The sequence below is a fragment of the Carcharhinus amblyrhynchos genome, chromosome 8, assembly GCF_965287045.1.
Source record: "Carcharhinus amblyrhynchos chromosome 8, sCarAmb.v2.hapA, whole genome shotgun sequence".
In the NCBI taxonomy this organism is placed as follows: Eukaryota; Metazoa; Chordata; class Chondrichthyes; order Carcharhiniformes; family Carcharhinidae; genus Carcharhinus; species Carcharhinus amblyrhynchos.
This window is the reverse complement of record NC_137331.1, coordinates 109,863,442-109,882,184: the sequence shown is the minus strand read 5'-3', so window position 1 is coordinate 109,882,184 and position 18,743 is coordinate 109,863,442. Positions and strand designations below refer to the sequence as shown.

The following is an 18,743-nucleotide window of genomic DNA, read 5'->3' as shown; positions in this document are numbered from 1 at the left end:
TGTTACTGCTGGGGATTTCAGAGATTGTGCTGTTGTGAGGAGAAGTCAAAGGGACAGAGCTGCAATGTAAGATGAGGTGCATTTTCCATCTCAGGTGGCTAAGGATTTTGCGGATGGGCAGGACCTCAACGGAGTGGCTGGGAGAACCTTATCCCAGAGTCTGGAGCTTGAAGCATTTGTGAACAAAACCTCCAGAACGATAAAAGGTACGTACACCAGTGATTTATAGCTGGCCAGAACCAAGACTGTTTCAGTGATCTGTTTGTGTTGGAAATACAATGACTGGTTTAGTACACAGCAGCAGCAAAGCAAGGTGAAAAGTGCCCCCTGATGGACATTCAGAGCGTTGCTGAAATTATTTTTATTTAAGTTGGCAATAACCATCGCACAGGTAATTGTAATTTAGCATTTCATTAAATAGCCATTTAGAACCAGAATCATAAAGTTTGTAAAGTGGGTTAATTATCTAATGTCAGAGCCTTAATGTCATTTACTCTGCCGATCTATAAACAACACACTGAACTGAATTGACATTGAAATAAAAATAGCATTAGATAAAATAAATTCAGTCTCTCACTTGTGTAGTGCAGGCGTTGGAATATAGGCTGCGATTTTCTGGCCATGTCGCCCCCTAAGGGCAGAACGTGTTTGGGAGGAGCCGGGCTGGGGAATCGCGGCTGAGTGGTTTAACATGTTCTGTGTCATCACCAAACCCCATTACCACCTTCCCACCCTCCACTGCCTGACGTAATCTACTTCCCACCCTTACTGGGCAGGAACCAGATCAGCATATTTAAATAAATCCTGGATCACACTCCAGCCAAGTACCAGAGGTCCTGGGAGTGGGTAGCCTGAGGGGGGTGGGGGGGAAAGAGCCAGATCTCCCAGAATCCTGAGGGCAGGGTGCCCCGAATTTAAAGGGGCCTTCGGATTGAGGTGTCCCTTTCCTGCCCGAGATCGAGGGTGGAAACAATTTCTATTTGACACACTGATCCAACCAGCAACCGCCCTCCTTCCGACGGAAGCTGAGTGGGAAAATGCCCTTCAGCGGTGATGAAGTGACCACTTTAAAGTTTATTCATTAGTGTCACAAGTAGGCTTACCTTCACACTGCGGTGAAGTTACTGTGAAAATCCCCGCGTCACCACTCTCCGGCGCCTGTTTGGGTACATCGAGGGAGAATTTAGCGTGGTCAATGCATCTAACCAGCACGTCTTTCCGACTGTGGGAGGAAACTGGAGCACCTGGAAGAAACCCACGCTGGTACGGGGAGAATGTGCAAACTCCACACAGACAGTGATGCAAGCCGGGAATTGAACCCAGGTCCTGCTGTGAGGCAGCAGTGCTAACCACTGTGCCGCCCACTTAAGAATCTTAATAAGAACGTGTCCCATCCGAGGGCTTCCCCTCCGCGGCCCTGTCCGCCCCTCTGTAAAATTACATCTATGTCAGGGCAGGGGTCATAGAACATAGAACATTAGAACATAGAACATTACAGCGCAGAACAGGCCCTTCGGCCCACGATGTTGCACCGACCAATTAAAAAGCAATGACCCTCTAACCTAAACCAATCCCTTACCGTCCATAAACCTATCCACGGATCTCTTAAACGCCCCCAAACTGGGCGCATTTACAACTGCAGCAGGCAGGGCATTCCAATCCCTCAGCACCCGGGGGGAATCCCATCCACGTAATTTTATGCTCTCCCCCTTCCTCAGAACCCACCATGGGGGAGGGTTAGTGAAAAATTCTGGCCGTAGAGAAGATGATGATATTCGCTTCAAGGAGCTGCCGCTCTCTGGGTGTGTTCCAATTGCGGACATAAGGCAGACATTTCTGTTGAGAAAGCCACCAAGTACTTTGCAATGTGACGTCTCCATCGCAACTAGTGGCAGCCCAGGAATCTTTGACTCCGTCCCAAGGACAGGCTGCAGACTCGGGGCATCAGTCAAGTTAAAGCCACCTGTCGTGTCCAAGCCAGTCAGAACTTCCCTTATATTGCAAGAAGATGTCCTTGAACATCGAGAGAGGTGATTTTTATATATAAAATGCTCCAGGCTGTGGGACATCTCTCAGGTGAGTCAGCCACCTGCTTTGTGCTGCTTTTGAGATGTGTGACAGTGGCCTGCGTGTATTCCTGCTGTTAACCCCATTGCTCCGTGGAGACCTCCCTGCCAAAGCCAGGAGTCTCTCTCCTGAGTGGCATGGTCTAGATCGGGAACCATACTGCGTGTTTCGCTGTCTATGCCCGTTGCCACGAGAAGACTGTTCTGCTTTTGATATCTGATTTCAATAATGTAGGGAGATGAGTTTTGCAAATGAAAAGGAATTCTTAACAAAAAGAAACTTACAAAGATATAATTACAAGGAAGCTGTGCACAGGGTGTGGATGCTACGTGTATGGTTTGGATGGATTCATGGTGGAACAACATTCACGGGCTGCTTTCCATCATTTTAAATGGTGTTTTATGACCTGACCTGTATATTTTTAAAAAACAGTTTCTATGCCGAAACGCAGCAGTGGAGTAGGGGCGGCACAGTGGCACAGTGGTTAGCACTGCTGCCTCATAGCGCCAGGGGCCTGGGTTCAATTCCAGCCTCAGGCCACTGACTGTGTGGAGTTTGCACTTTCTCCCCATGTCTGCGTGGGTTTCCTCTGCGTGCTCCAGTTTCCTCCCACACACCAAAGATGTGAGGGTTAGGTTTATTGGCCGTGCTAAATTGCCCCTTAGGGCCCTATTTTAACACTTTGATTCTAGGTGGTGGGCAGACTTGAAACTGGGGTTGTTTCAGATCCGACTTTTCGACCTGTCCTGAGGCGCCCCCTTACGCACTCTGCCTGTAAAAATATCAATAACTCCGAATCATACTATAGACGGCTGTGGGCGGGGCTTAACATGCCTGAAATCCTGCAGTTCCAATCGGAGCCTCCAACTGCGCACGCGCAGAAAGAACATAAAATGCTGCTCCATTGCCACATTGTCCCTGGGCTGGATAATGCCTCCCCCTGGCCCCCGCAGACATTGCCCCACCCCCATAACATTACTGACCCACTAATTCCCCCCACACTCCCCTCCTGCCACCCAGACCGCTCACAGGCCCCTCCCCTACTTCCTCCCTACCTACCTCAGGCAGCATGGCAGCGGACTCCCTTTCGCCCCCACTGACCTCAGGCAGAGTGGCAGCGGACCACCCCGTCCCTTCCACTGATCGCAGGCAGAGTGACAGTGGATGCCGCCCCCACCCCCCCCCCGCCCCCTCCCCACTGCTCCCCCGACCCCCCACCGACCTCAAGCAGAGAGCCATCAGATGCTCGGCACTTGCCTCCTCAGTAACTGGAGTGTCCGATTCGCACCTTTATAGAGCATGTCTGTTTATGCCGAATCTGGGTGGGTGAACACGGCGATAAAGAGGGAAGTGTCGGTAACGTTGGGCGTGCAGCCCATTAAGTCAATTTAACGCATTTAAATGCATTTAAATGGCCGTCGCTCCTGTTTTGGGGGCGTTGCTGATTGCCACTATTTTCAGGCCTTGGTAAAGGTGGGATCGGCGCGGAGGCAGGTGTAGATCGCACCACTCGTCCTCACGCTCAACTTTACCAAGTTTTTGCACCCAAAAGCGGGCACAACGCAATAGTAAAACTGGGCTCTTGGAGCCCCAAGGTGTGTAGGTTAGTAGGACTGGAAGGGTAAATACATGGGGTCCTGGAGATAGGGACTGGGTGGGATTATTGTTGGTTCAATGGGCTGAATGGCCTCCTTCCGCAATGTAAAAATTCTACGATTGTATGATGACAAAAACAGAAAATGCTGGAAAACCTCAGCAGGTCTGACAGCATCTGTGGAGAGAGAATAGAGCCGACGTTTCGAGTCTGGATGGACTCTTTGCCAGAGCTAAAGACAAAGAAAATAGGATGAGATTTATATTGTAGCAAAGTGAACAGGATAAAAGTGACAAATAGAAATTCTGTCAGAGAGAAGAGCAGTACTTTTTCAGGGTAGGCATTCTTGGAAGGGAAGTGTCAGTGAGTTAAACATTAAGAAAAAGGCAAAATACTGCGGATATTAGAATCTGAAACAAAGGGAAGAGGAACCCGACAGAAAATTATTTTAACCGTAACTATTAAGACTGATAGTTTTTACATATAACAAAAATGCAGATATAAAGGGGAGGCGGTGGCCTCGTGGTATTTTTGCTGGATTATTAATACAGAAACTCAGCTAATGTTCTGGGGACCCGGGTTTGAATCCCGCCACAGCAGATGGTGGAATTTGAATTCAAATAAAAAACATCTAGAATTGAGAATCTACTGTTGACAGTGAAACCATTGTCGACTGTCTGAGAAACCCATTTGGTTCACTAATGTCTTTGAGGGAAGGAAATGCCAACCTTACCTGGTCCGGCCTACATGTGACTCCAGAGCCACAGCAATGTGGTTGACTCTCAGCTGCCCCTCCAAGGGCAATTAGGGATGGGCGATAAATGCTGGCCAGCTAGCGATACCCATGTCCCACGAATGAAGAAAAATAATAAAAACATTGCTGTTACAGAGTGTAGGATAAAGTTGATGCCTTCCCACACGGTGCACTGTTTACCTCAGCTGTGCAACTAATTCCTTTGGGTGGAGAATGGTTTGGGAAGGCATGACACCAAGGGATGCTCAGAAAGTCTGCCTTATGGAATATATAAAAAGCTGGAATTTCTACAATCCATCCCTTCCCGCACTGTGCTTTCATGGCCTCTGCACACAATAAATGAATCATACTTATTTCATCAACAATCCAATTTTTTGCTGTCTTGACATTTTAATATATTAAAAGCGGCTTCTCTAACACACGCAGATGTTAATCTCCGGTTTTTACAAGGTTGCAATCACACATTGTCAGAGGTGCAAAACAATAATGGGCCATAACTTGCTGTGGCGGAACATTGAACAGCGACTGCCATGAGTTGTTTGTACAGATTTTTGATTTATCTTTCCTCTTTTGCATGGCATGTGAGCTCAGTAGCAGCAGTGAAAAAAATAAAAGGACATCAGAGCGCAGACTGAACAAGGCAAAGAACTGTGCATCCCCTTAACCAAATGGCTTGATAAATTGTGATATTAGCAGCACCAGCACTGAGAAAGAAGTTAAACTAGAGCAAGTGACTTCAATAGCAAATCCAGTAGAGTGAGAAATAGAGGGTGGAGAAAAGAGGAGAAAAAATTGTTAAGAAAAGAAGGGAATCTTTTAATTCTCCAAAAACAGTTACAACCCAGAGAAATGAGACTGCACACTTGGAATAGTTACTGGTAATTCTCAGTGCTGGAGAGGCTGATTGGCTGTAGTTAATACTAATCATATTGTTGAAGAAAGCATTTTGACAAGAACAGACAAATCGTAATTTTTTTGTCATGGGCTTAGTTTCATTCTGCACTCTCTCATTTCCTTCTCTATGAACGATATGTTTTGTCTGTATAGCACACAAGAAGCAATACTTTTCACTGTATGCTAATACATGTGACAATAATAAATCGAATCTATGTGCAAATACAGCACCAGGACAAATCCAACCCGGCTAGTTACTGCTCCATCAGTGTACTGTCAGTTATCAGTAAAGTGATGGAAGGGGTCATCGACAGCACTATCAAACAGTACTTACCCACTCAGTGATGCCCCATTTGGGTTTCATCAGGGTCTCTCAGCTCCTGACCTCATTACAGCCTTGGTTCAAACATGGATAAAAAAGCTGAATTCCAGCGGTGAGGTGAGTGACTGCCCTTGACATCAAGGCAACATTTGAGCAAGTATGACATAGAGGAGCCCGAGCAAATCTAGAGTCAATGAGAATTAGAGGGAAAGCCCTCCGCTAATTAGAGTCATACCTGGCACAAAGGAAGATGGTAGTGGTGGTCGGAGGTCAATCATCTCAGCTCCAGGACATGACTACGGGAGTTCCTCAGGTTAGTGTCCTAGGCCCAACCATCTCCAGCTGCTTCATCAATGACCTTCCTACCATCGTAAGGTCAAAAGTGGGGATGTTCGCAGATGATTGCACAATGTTCAGCACCGTTCATGACTCCTCAGGTACTGAAGCAGTCCATGTGCAAATGCAGCAAGATCTGGACAATATCCGGGCTTGCGCTGACAAGTGGGAAGGAACATTAGTGCCATACAGATGCCAGGAAATGACCATCTCCAACAAAAGAGAATTCAACCATCACCCCTTGATATTCAGTGGCGTTACCATTACTGAATCCCCACACTCATCATCCTGGGGGTTCAATTGACCAGGAACTGAACTGAACCAGCCATACAAACACTGAGGCTACCAAAGTAAATCAAAGTCTAGGAATACGGCAGCGAGTTCCCAAAGCCTGTCCACTATCAACAAGACACAAGTCAGGAGTGTGTTAGAATACTCTCCACTTGCTTGACTGAGTGCAGTTCCAACAACACTCTGGAAACTATATAGGACAAAACAGCCCGCTTGATTGCTACCCATTCCACAAACATCCAATCCCTCCATCACCAACAAACAGCGGCAGTCATCTACAAGATGCATTGTAGGAACTCACCAAGGTTCCTTAGGCAGCACTTTCCAAACCCACAGCTGGTACCATCTAGAAGAACAAGCAGATACCTGGGAACATCACCACCTGGAGGTTCCCCTCCAAGTCGCTCACCATCCTGACTTGGAAATATATCGGCCATTCCTTCACTGTCGCTGGGTCAAAATCGTTGAACTCCCCGCCCTCTCAACAGCACAGTGGGTGTATCTACAGCATAGAGAAGGCAGCTTATCATCCCTTTCTCAAGAGCAACTAGGAATGGCCAACAAATGTTGATCGAGCCGGTGTTGCCCACATCCCATGAATGAGTAAAATAAAAACTTTACACTGTTAAATGGATGTTAATATTGTGCCAGCCAGAATGGCGTTTACACACAGCTAGTGGTGAAACAGTACAATTTGGACAGCAATATTTGGCTTTTCACCTTCAACCATGCATCAAAATTGCTGCAATATCTGTATTTAAATAACAATGAGTGCCATTTGGCTGGCTATTTCTCTAACAGCAAATTATGGACTAACACCTTTACCTTCAGCCTAAAACCAACAAGCAGAATCTATTGTGTAGAATTCCCTAGCAATGCAACAACTGAGCTTGTGAGTGCCCTCACTTGCATCCCTTAGGCCTGAAATGGATTTGCATTCTTAAATATAATTAAACCTTTGTGTCAATATGAAATGCTGTGCATTAAATTCTGTAATATTTGTGTTATTATAAAGCAGGGTAACCTCTCCAGTAGCAAAAGCATAACATCTAGTGTAGATAAATATGACAAGAAGCCATTATTTGCAAAACAAACTTTCAAAATAAGAATGCAAAGAAGATTAGCATCTCAGTAACATTGAGTTTAAAAATCGGCAAGTCATGTTGCAGCTTTATAGAACTGTAATTAGGCTGCACTTGGAATATAGTGTTCGTTTCTGGTCACCGTACTACCAGAGGGATGTGGAGGCTTTGGAGAGGGTACAGAAAAAATTTACCAGGATGTTGCCTGGTATAGAGGGCATTAGCTACAAGGAGAGGTTGAAGAAACTTGGTTTGTTCTCACTGAACGACAGAGGTTGAGGGGCAACCTGATTATGAGAGGCATGGACAGAATGGATAGTCAGAAGCTTTTTCCCAGGGCTGAGGAGTCAATTACTGGGGGGGCATAGGTTTAAGGTGCGAGGGGCAAGGTTTAAAGGAAATGTACAAGCCAAGTTTTTTACACAGAGGGCGATGGGTGCATAGAACTCGCTGCTGGGGGAGGTAGTGGGTGCACATATAATAATGAGTTTTAAGGGGCATCTTGACAAATACATGAATAGGATGGGATTAGAGGGATATGCTCCCCAGATGGATAGGGGGCTTTAGTTCAGTTGGGCAGCATGGTTGGTGCAAGCTTGGAGGGCCGAAGGGTCTGTTCCTGTGCTGTAATTCTTTGCTCTCTTTGTTCTTTGATGCTGGTTGGTTATAATCTTCTGTCCCAAAGCAACAAGCTAGTTTCCAAGTTGCAAAATTCCCGTGAGCTAAACTCTGACTGATTTAATATTTATCCACCAAGGCAATTACCGGTGATGTGACATGTATCAGTGGTGAACCTTACTTTAGGCAGCACCGTGCTTCTGCTTGGCACCTGATCCCATGTTCAGGTACAGCTGTTGTTCAGTTGACGGATGTATTGTTTCTAACTGCCTGATGGATTTTCCTCAAACTACCTGTCCGAACTTGTCCCCGTTGCTCCTTCCTAGCTCTTGCTGACGTGGCGAGTCACCTGAACGAGACTCTGAGCACTGACCTGAACCTTTCGGACTCGAACCTGCAGCAGCTTCAGCACGAAATGTGGAATATGCTGGAGACCATGCGAAACAGAGCATTCAATCAGTCAAAAGGAATCTCAGCATCAGAACTCAAGTGAGTGCTTGCATCAAGGAGCAGGGTCTGTCATTCTGTCTGAGCACAGTAAGAAGTCTCACAATACCAGGTTAAAGTCCAGATGAGTGGAAGATGTGTTCATAAACAGGGCATATATAGACACAAACTCAGTTTACAAGATAATGGTTGGAATGCGAGTCTTTACAGGTAATCAATTTTCCTGTAGAGACTCGCACGTTTGTGAATACATCTCCCACTCACCTGATGAAGGGGCAGTGCTCTGAAAGCTTGTGGTTTATGCTACCAAATAAACCTGTTGGACTTTAACCTGGTGTTGTGCTCACCCCAGTCCAGCGCCGGCATCTGTACATCATTCTGTCTAAGGACAGCTGTTTTGATGCAGTTTGCAAATAATTGTCAGTTCAGGTGAAGAGGTTAGCCCATTGCATCTGGGTTTTGATTGTAGTATTAGAATTGTGCAGCAAATTTTGTAGAATCATCGAATCCTTACAGCGCAGAAGGTGGCCACTTGGCTTATCGAGCCTGCACTGAGAACGATCGCACCCAGGCTCTATTCCTGTAACCCTATATACTGACCCTGCTAATCCCCTGGACACTAATGGGCAGTCAGTGATTTAGCCAATCTGTGGACAGTTGCATGTAAACCTTGTCATTTATTTAATTTTCCACTTCTTTCTTTTATAAATGAAATCAGAGCGGCGGAGAGGCTGTTGGTCAGAGTGCAGAAGGGTTTTCAGAAACCACAGAAGGAACTGGAGGACTTGAAAAGAAAGGTCGTAGATACGTTAGAACAGCACGGCGGCGAGTTGCGTGAAGCCCAGGAGCTGGTGAATGAAGCGCGCTCAGACACCAATGAAACGAACAGACTTCTCCAGGGCATCTTGAGCAGCCTGGGAGAACTCAAGGTAAGAGGGAAATATGCAACATGTGCTTAACCCCAGTATAGGAAATGAGTGCGAGGAGCCGTCAGAATTGATTCATTGATGTTGAAGTCAACACATGTCCCAGACACGATCAGTCAGTGATGAAAAGTGCTAGTTTCTGAGAACGGGGATTCGAGGATTGATTCATAGTGAGTGGGACCACAAATCTCCGCCCAAAGTCAGTGGCTACCCTCCAAATGTCCTGGTCCTGCCCACCCCAGCTCCTGCCATGCTTGGGTCTGAAAAATCCCAGCCACCGTCATGGTCCCCAAAACCTTATTCCAATATTCTCCATCAAAATGCAAAATCACTTCACAACTCATCCTTGACGCTACGATATTCGAATCACAACAAATGACATTGACAGCATTTATAAATTGATGCCCAGTTTCAAATTTATGACGCTGGTTTCAACTTTATGAAGCCACACCACTGAACAAGTTCAAACCTTCATACGTACTGTGGGAGGGAATGAACGAACTGAGTCTTCTGCGACCGTGGAGAACTTCAACAAAAATGGCTTTATACATCATGCATGAGGGAGAGCAGAACTCGTGGCTGTAACTACAGGCTGCTTCCGAGCTACTCTTCTAAGCATTGGCTCTTACAGATTATTATGTCCCTTTCTTTATATTACAAAGCATTATGTTTACATCAGGTCATAGCATAGAATCCTACAGTGCAGAAGGAGGCCATTCGGCCCATCAAGTCTGCATCAACCACAATTCCACGCAGGCCCTATCCCCGTAACCCTAGCTAGTCTCCATAACACTAAGGAGCAATTTAGCATGGCCAAACCACGTAACCCACAGATCTTTGGACTGTGGAAGGAAACCAGAGCACCCAGAGGAAACAAATGCAGACATGGGGAGAAGGTGCAAACTACACACAGTCACCCAAGCTAGGAATCAAACCAAGTCCCTGACGCTGTGAAACAGCAGGTCTAACTACTGTGCCACTGTGTCGCCCGTAACACTACCATGCTGCCCATCATCATATTGTTACTTTGAATTGGTTACAGTTCTGTTTCTGATTACATTATACGGTTTCATTGTCTTGTGTGCTTTAGCTTTAATAATTTTCTGGCCATCTCCTGTCTACCTGTTTACAATATCAAAGCATGTCTGTTAAACTGATTTCGATGGGATGTTAAATGTCCCATTTCCTGGATACTTGATTAAGTTTTCAGAGGCGCCTTGTTTCCTTTAGATCTTTTGGAGCCTGGATAAATTGATATCAATTCTCTTATTGTTAATGCAACTTTGGAACAATCCCACCTGGGGTGTGACTGTTCTAGTACTGTCTGAAATGAAGTTATTTGTATTTTGTTCTATCTGCCTGCAGAGCATGTGGATACTACAGTCAGGCTGTCTGTTTAACCCTTTCCATTCATTCCTCTCCTGCTGCAGCCCACATTGCCCGGGTTTGCCCTACTGTACTTACTGGGCAAGACGACAGCTCAGTGACTATCGCTGATTGCTGTGCAGACACATGGATTTGGGCCGGTGTCTGTGGAAGTTTGCGCATTCTCCCTGTGCTTGCGTGGGTTTTCTCCGGGTGCTCCAGTTTCCTCCCACACCCCAAAGATGTGCTGTTAGGCTGATTGGCAGGAATAAATTGTCCCTAAATCAGTTTCCCTCAATCTGGATGGCCATAAAACATTAGACAGGGGTCGTGGGTAGAGAGGTGGACTGATGGTGTTGGGGTGGCGGCGCGGGCTCGTTGGGCCGAAGGGCCTGTTTCCCGGGCTGATTTTGTTCTTCTTTGTTTGTTATACTTACCCATCGAAATTCTGTGTTGCTCATCTCCCTCCCCTACTTAAAATATTTAATATTTGATGAACCTTCGTGTTTCCAAACCTTGTCTTTAAAATTTATATTTTATTATATTAATTTAGTGTGCTATTACTTCTTTTATTATAATTGATTGAGTGCAAAATTCTGTGTTATTGTGACAAAAATAGGCTTTTGGGTCTTGGTTCAGGAACCAATCTCCAATTAATAACATTGTTCTTATGGGAAAGTTCCTACTTGTAACGCTGCCACTTAATACGGAGTTCTCAGGAACCCAGTTGTGTCGTACCCCGAGGGCTGCCAGTAGTAATATTCTCATTGAGTCACTATTGATAAGGATGGAAGTCTTGCAGCGTATTGAGTCCATTCCGGATTTCTTCATTCGGATATGAGTTTTTGTTGGAAAAGCCCACTGTCCATCAAATTGCTAATTGATGTTAAACACAATTGTACACAGGAGAAACAGCAGGCTGTTGGGAAGATCAGAGCACTGATAGTCAGCCTGATCCGAGATGGAAGAGAGATGGTGGACAATGCAACGATTACAGTCGAAGACATTAAGAACAGTACAGCGGTAAGTTTCATTGTAACTGACCTCATATGTTTTCATACCCATTCCGGACATTATCAATGACTCAGACTGGTGGTCATTGGGACTGATTCAGACTGGTGGTCACTATCGCTGATTCAGACCAGTGGTCACTATCGCTGACTCAGACTGGCAGTCACTATTGCTGACTCAGGCCGGTGGTCACTATTGCTGATTCAGACTGGTGGTCACTGTTGCTGACTCAGACTGGTGGTCACTATCGCTGACTCAGACTGGTGATCCCTATCGCTGATTCAGACCGGTGGTCACTATCGCTGACTCAGACTGGTGGTCACTATCGCTGATTCAGACTGGTGGTCACTATTGCTGACTCAGACTGGTGGTCACTATCGCTGACTCAGACCGGTGGTCACTATCGCTGATTCAGACTGGTGGTCACTATCGCTGATTCAGACCGGTGGTCACTATCGCTGATTCAGACTGGTGATCCCTATCGCTGATTCAGACCGGTGGTCACTATCGCTGATTCAGACTGGTGGTCACTATCACTGATTCAGACTGGTGGTCACTATCGCTGATTCAGACCGGTGGTCACTATTGCTGACTCAGACTGGTGGTCACTATCGCTGACTCAGACTGGTGGTCACTATCGCTGATTCAGACCGGTGGTCACTATCGCTGATTCAGACCGGTGATCCCTATCGCTGATTCAGACCGGTGGTCACTATCGCTGATTCAGACTGGTGGTCACTATCGCTGATTCAGACTGGTGGTCACTATCGCTGATTCAGACTGGTGATCCCTATCGCTGATTCAGACCGGTGGTCACTATCGCTGATTCAGACTGGTGGTCACTATCGCTGATTCAGACTGGTGGTCACTATCGCTGATTCAGACTGGTGGTCACTATCACTGATTCAGACTGGTGATCCCTATCGCTGACTCAGACTGGTGGTCACTATCACTGATTCAGACTGGTGATCCCTATCGCTGACTCAGACTGGTGATCACTATCGCTGATTCAGACTGGTGGTCACTATCGCTGATTCAGACTGGTGGTCACTATCGCTGATTCAGACTGGTGGTCACTATCGCTGACTCAGACTGGTGATCCCTATCGCTGATTCAGACTGGTGGTCACTATCGCTGACTCAGACTGGTGGTCACTATCGCTGATTCAGACCGGTGGTCACTATCGCTGACTCAGACTGGTGGTCACTATCGCTGATTCAGACTGGTGGTCACTATCGCTGATTCAGACTGGTGATCACTATCGCTGATTCAGACTGGTGGTCACTATCGCTGACTCAGACCGGTGGTCACTATCGCTGATTCAGACTGGTGGTCACTATCGCTGATTCACACCGGTGGTCACTATCTCTGACTCAGACTGGTGGTCACTATCGCTGATTCAGACTGGTGGTCACTATCACTGACTCAGACTGGTGGTCACTATCGCTGATTCACACCGGTGGTCACTATCTCTGACTCAGACTGGTGGTCACTATCGCTGACTCAGACTGGTGATCCCTATCGCTGATTCAGACTGGTGGTCACTATCACTGACTCAGACTGTTGATCCCTATCGCTGATTCAGACTGGTGGTCACTATCGCTGATTCAGACTGGTGGTCACTATCTCTGATTCAGACTGGTGGTCACTATCGCTGATTCAGACTGGTGGTCACTATCGCTGACTCAGACTGGTGGTCACTATCGCTGACTCAGACTGTTGATCCCTATCGCTGATTCAGACTGGTGGTTACTATCGCTGATTCAGACTGGTGGTCACTATCTCTGATTCAGACCGGTGGTCACTATCGCTGATTCAGACCGGTGGTCACTATCGCTGACTCAGACTGTTGATCCCTATCGCTGATTCAGACTGGTGGTCACTATCACTGATTCAGACTGGTGGTCACTATCGCTGATTCAGACCGGTGGTCACTATCGCTGACTCAGACCGGTGGTCACTATCGCTGACTCAGACTGTTGATCCCTATCGCTGATTCAGACTGGTGGTCACTATCACTGATTCAGACTGGTGGTCACTATCGCTGATTCAGACCGGTGGTCACTATCGCTGATTCAGACCGGTGGTCACTATCGCTGACTCAGACTGTTGATCCCTATCGCTGATTCAGACTGGTGGTCACTATCGCTGATTCAGACCGGTGGTCACTATCGCTGACTCAGACCGGTGGTCACTATCGCTGATTCAGACTGGTGGTCACTATCACTGATTCAGACTGGTGGTCACTATCGCTGATTCAGACCGGTGGTCACTATCGCTGACTCAGACCGGTGGTCACTATCGCTGATTCAGACTGGTGGTCACTATTGCTGACTCAGACTGGTGGTCACTATTGCTGACTCAGACTGGTGGTCACTATCGCTGACTCAGACTGGTGGTCACTATCGCTGATTCAGACTGGTGGTCACTATCGCTGACTCAGACTGGTGATCCCTATCGCTGACTCAGACTGGTGGTCACTATCGCTGATTCAGACTGGTGGTCACTATTGCTGATTCAGACTGGTGGTCACTATCGCTGACTCAGACTGGTGGTCACTATCGCTGACTCAGACTGGTGGTCACTATCGCTGATTCAGACTGGTGGTCACTATTGCTGACTGACTGGTGGTCACTATCGCTGGCTCAGACTGGTGGTCACTATCGCTGATTCAGACTGGTGGCCACTCAGACTGGTGGTCATTATCGCTGATTCACACTGGTGGTCACTATCACTGATTCAGGCTGGTGGCCACTCAGACTGGTGGTCATTATCGCTGATTCACACTGGTGGTCACTATCGCTGATTCAGATTGGACTCGCTATGACTGATTCAGACTGGTGGTCACTATTGCTGACTCAGACTGGTGGTCATAGACAGTCTGACTGGGAGAGTGGGTGTGACTGGGAGAGTGGGTGTGACTGGGAGAGTGGGTGTGACTGGGAGAGTGAGTGTCAATGGGAGAGTGAGTGTGACTGGGAGAGTGGGTGTGACTGGGAGAGTGGGTGTCACTGGGAGAGTGAGTGTCAATGGGAGAGTGAGTGTGACTGGGAGAGTGAGTGTCAATGGGAGAGTGAGTGTGACTGGGAGAGTGAGTGTTAATGGGAGAGTGAGTGTGACTGGGACAGAGTGTCGATGGGATAGTGAGTGTAACTGGGATAGTGAGTGTCGGTGGGATAGTGTGTGTCGATGGGGTTATTGAGATCGCAGCTGAATGCAATCTCATCCCATCCGATATCCATGAATGTGGTCTTCTCAGTAAAACTGCTATGACAGTGATCTCCCAGTTTTAATTCCACTATTGTAGCTGTTGAGAGATGTTCACTGAGTAGATTTGAGGTTGGTCCATGTCGTACTTCTTTGATCTATGCCACCAAGCTGTTAGTACTGACTGTATCCATAACACTGCCCAGGGAGCCAGCAAGGATCTCTGTTGTGAAATTGGATTGAATTGTGTCTCATGGTTTGTTCAGGTCTGTGGAGGAAGTGAATTATTGCAGTTTGTTGTATGTTTTCAATGCTTTGAGAAAGTGTTGCTCTGGATCTATGCCTACAGTCACTGGAACAGCACAGCGATGAGCTGGATTTGTGGAATGCTCAGATGAGGATGCACCTCGACAAACTTGTCATGGAGATGACTCGAAAGAGCGTGCTCAGTCTTGTTTACAGGGCAGAGGACCATGCTGAGGAGCTGAGGAATCTCGCTAAGCTGCTAACCAGGTCAGTCTATGTCACTGTGTGTGCTCTGCAACAACTGAACCCCAAATGGTGGGATTAGCTGTATACCATTCTATGCTGGTATTGTTGTCAAGGCAACAAAATTGGGTTGACTACATGCACTTTTCAGCTGTGATGCAATTCATATCACTGGCATCTCTGGGAGTCGAAAGGGTTTGGTTCAAGTTCCACTCCAGGTCTTGGGTACAAAAGTAAAGACTGACGCTTCAGTGCAGTACTGAGGGAGTGCTACATTGTTGAAAGGTCAGTACTGAGGGAGTGCTACACTGTCAGAGGGTCAGTACTGAGGGAGTGCTTCACTGTCAGAGGGTCAGTACTGAGGGAGTGCTACACTGTCAGAGGGTCAGTACTGAGGGAGTGCTACATTGTTGAAAGGTCAGTACTGAGGGAGTGCTACACTGTCAGAGGGTCAGTACTGAGGGAGTGCTTCACTGTCAGAGGGTCAGTACTGAGGGAGTGCTACACTGTCAGAGGGTCAGTACTGAGGGAGTGCTACATTGTTGAAAGGTCAGTACTGAGGGAGTGCTACACTGTCAGAGGGTCAGTACTGTGGGAGTGCCACACTGTCAGAGGGTCAGTACTGAGGGAGTGCTTCACTGTCAGAGGGTCAGTACTGTGGGAGTACTACACTGTCAGAGGGTCAGTACTGTGGGAGTACTACACTGTCAGAGGATCAATACTGAGGGAGTGCTACACTGTCAGAGGGTCAGTACTTGGGGAGTGCTTCACTGTCAGAGGGTCAGTACTGAGGGAGTGCTACACTGTCAGAGGGTCAGTACTGTGGGAGTGCTACACTGTCAGAGGGTCAGTACTGTGGGAGTGCTACACTGTCAGAGGGTCAATACTGAGGGAGTGCTACACTGTCAGAGGGTCAGTACTGAGGGAGTGCTGCACTGTCAGAGGGTCAGTACTGAGGGAGTGCTACACTGTCAGAGGGTCAGTACTGAGGGAGTGCTGCACTGTCAGAGGGTCAGTACTGAGGGAGTGCTACACTGTCAGAGGGTCAGTACTGAGGGAGTGCTGCACTGTCAGAGGGTCAGTACTGAGGGAGTGCTACATTGTCGGAAGGTCCGTACTGAGGGGGTGCTACACTGTCAGAGGGTCAGTACTGAGGGAGTGCTACACTGTCAGAGGGTCAGTACTGTGGGAGTGCTACACTGTCAGAGGGTCAGTACTGAGGGAGTGCTGCACTGTCAGAGGGTCAGTACTGAGGGAGTGCTACACTGTCAGAGGGTCAGTACTGAGGGAGTGCTGCACTGTCAGAGGGTCAGTACTGAGGGAGTGCTACACTGTCAGAGGGTCAGTACTGTGGGAGTGCTACACTGTCAGAGGGTCAGTAGTAAGGGAGTGCTGCACTGTCAGAGGGTCAGTACTGAGGGAGTGCTACACTGTCAGAGGGTCAGTACTGAGGGAGTGCTACACTGTCAGAGGGTCAGTACTGAGGGAGTGCTGCACTGTCAGAGGGTCAGTACTGAGGGAGTGCTACACTGTCAGAGGGTCAGTACTGAGCGAGTACTGCACTGTCAGAGGGTGAGTACTGAGGGAGTGCTGCACTGTCAGAGGGTCAGTACTGAGGGAGTGCTGCACTGTCAGGGGGTCAGTACTGAGGGAGTGCTACACTGTCAGAGGGTCAGTACTGAGCGAGTACTGCACTGTCAGAGGGTCAGTACTGAGGGAGTGCTACACTGTCAGAGGGTCAGTACTGAGGGAGTGCTACACTGTCAGAGGGTCAATACTGAGGGAATGCTACACTGTCAGAGGGTCAGTACTGAGGGAGTGCTACACTGTCAGAGGGTCAGTAGTAAGGGAGTGCTACACTGTCAGAGGGTCAGTAGTAAGGGAGTGCTGTACTATCAGAGGGTCAATACTGAGGGAATGCTGCACTGTCAGAGCATCAGTACTAATGGAGTGCTCTACAGTTGGAAGGTCAGTACTGACGGAGTGCTGCACTGTCAGACCTTGCCCACAGCTGGTAGTTTCCATTCCTGCTGTGGTAAATGGGGATTTAGCTGAGCGCCAAATTCTTTGTTCTTGCTGGCAGCAGAGATGGGGTGTGAATGGTCAGAGAATTGTGTACTTAAGCCTCTGAAACGCTTTTGTTCAATGACTTTGCTCGCCTGATTCCGAGCAAACATTTGGTAGCTTGATTGAAATGTAGGTTTTATCAATGAGCGAGTCCTTAGAGAGAGTCCTGAATGAACAGAACATCTCTGAGCTGCAGGATTCCCTGGAGGGCAAGGACAGGGCAATCTGCAGAGACTGGAGACATGTAGGGCCCAACTGGCCTCATCCTCAAAGAGCGGAGTCAGAAAGTGGAGGTAAAGGTTAACAAACCTGGAGTGGAATGCCATTTATCGTAGAGATATTGCAACCGCACAGCCTGGTAATTTTCTGTGAGCCATGACAGTGAACTCTTTCCTGTCGGTAGTACCCTCTCAGCTGTGAGAACCACGTCCCTGAATGCCACAGTGGCTGTCAGCACACACTCCAGCATCAAAGCATTGGTCGAAGAAGCTGTAAGCACTGCATTGGAAGCCAGGAACAAAGCTGATGTTGCATTAAAGTTGGTGAGTATTTTCTAATTGGAAATGGTTAAACCATGGTCTATAATCTGCCTCACTGCTGTGAGGTTGTTTCCTATTTGTAGTGGATTGGTACAGCACAAAGAAAATGTCCATGGTTTTGTTACAAAAAACAGCAGCAACGCTTACAATGTTGGCCACAGTTCAGAGACTCACACTCTCACTTCCTGGTCACACAGGGTGGAATTTTACAGCCCCGTTGTGGCGTGGGCTGGAAAATGCAGTGAGCCATTCAAAACTCCATTGTCTTTGGCAGGACTGGAAAATCTCACTGGCAGGAGGCATCGTAAAACTCCACCCAAAGTTGCGGGTTCAAGTCCCACTGCAGAAACCTGAGTATCAAATTCTCAGGCAAGCTCTTCAGTGCAGTATTGAAGGAGTGCTGCACTGTTAGTGACGCTGTTCCTGGGGTCGGGTGCTATGTTGAGGCCCTGTCTGCTTTCTGATGTGGACTCATAAGATCCCGCAGGGCTATTTATAGGAAAGGCGGTGGCCTGGTGGTATTATCACTAGACTATTAAACCAGAAACTCGGCTAATGTTCTGGGGTCCCAGGTTTGAATCCCACCAAGGCAGCTGGTGGAATTTGAATTCAATAAGAAATATCAGCCATGATCTTATTGAATGGCGGGGCAGGCTCGAAGGGCTAGATGGCCTACTCCTGCTCCTATTTCTTATGTTCTTAAGAGTCTAATGATGACCGTGAAAACATTGCCG

The 18,743-nt window shown here is 47.5% G+C and overlaps 1 protein-coding gene across 1 annotated transcript in view; it reads left to right on the top strand.

Moving 5' to 3' along the window:
* lama1 (laminin, alpha 1) overlaps positions 1 to 18,743 on the top strand; it is a 314,737-nt gene that overhangs the window by 230,314 nt on the left and 65,680 nt on the right. Inside the window, exons 35-40 of the mRNA XM_080194636.1 lie at positions 95 to 206; positions 8,285 to 8,447; positions 9,124 to 9,334; positions 11,603 to 11,719; positions 15,264 to 15,427; positions 17,874 to 18,012. Coding sequence (XP_080050762.1) covers positions 95 to 206; positions 8,285 to 8,447; positions 9,124 to 9,334; positions 11,603 to 11,719; positions 15,264 to 15,427; positions 17,874 to 18,012 — 906 coding nt within the window. The remainder of the gene's footprint in view (positions 1 to 94; positions 207 to 8,284; positions 8,448 to 9,123; positions 9,335 to 11,602; positions 11,720 to 15,263; positions 15,428 to 17,873; positions 18,013 to 18,743) is intronic.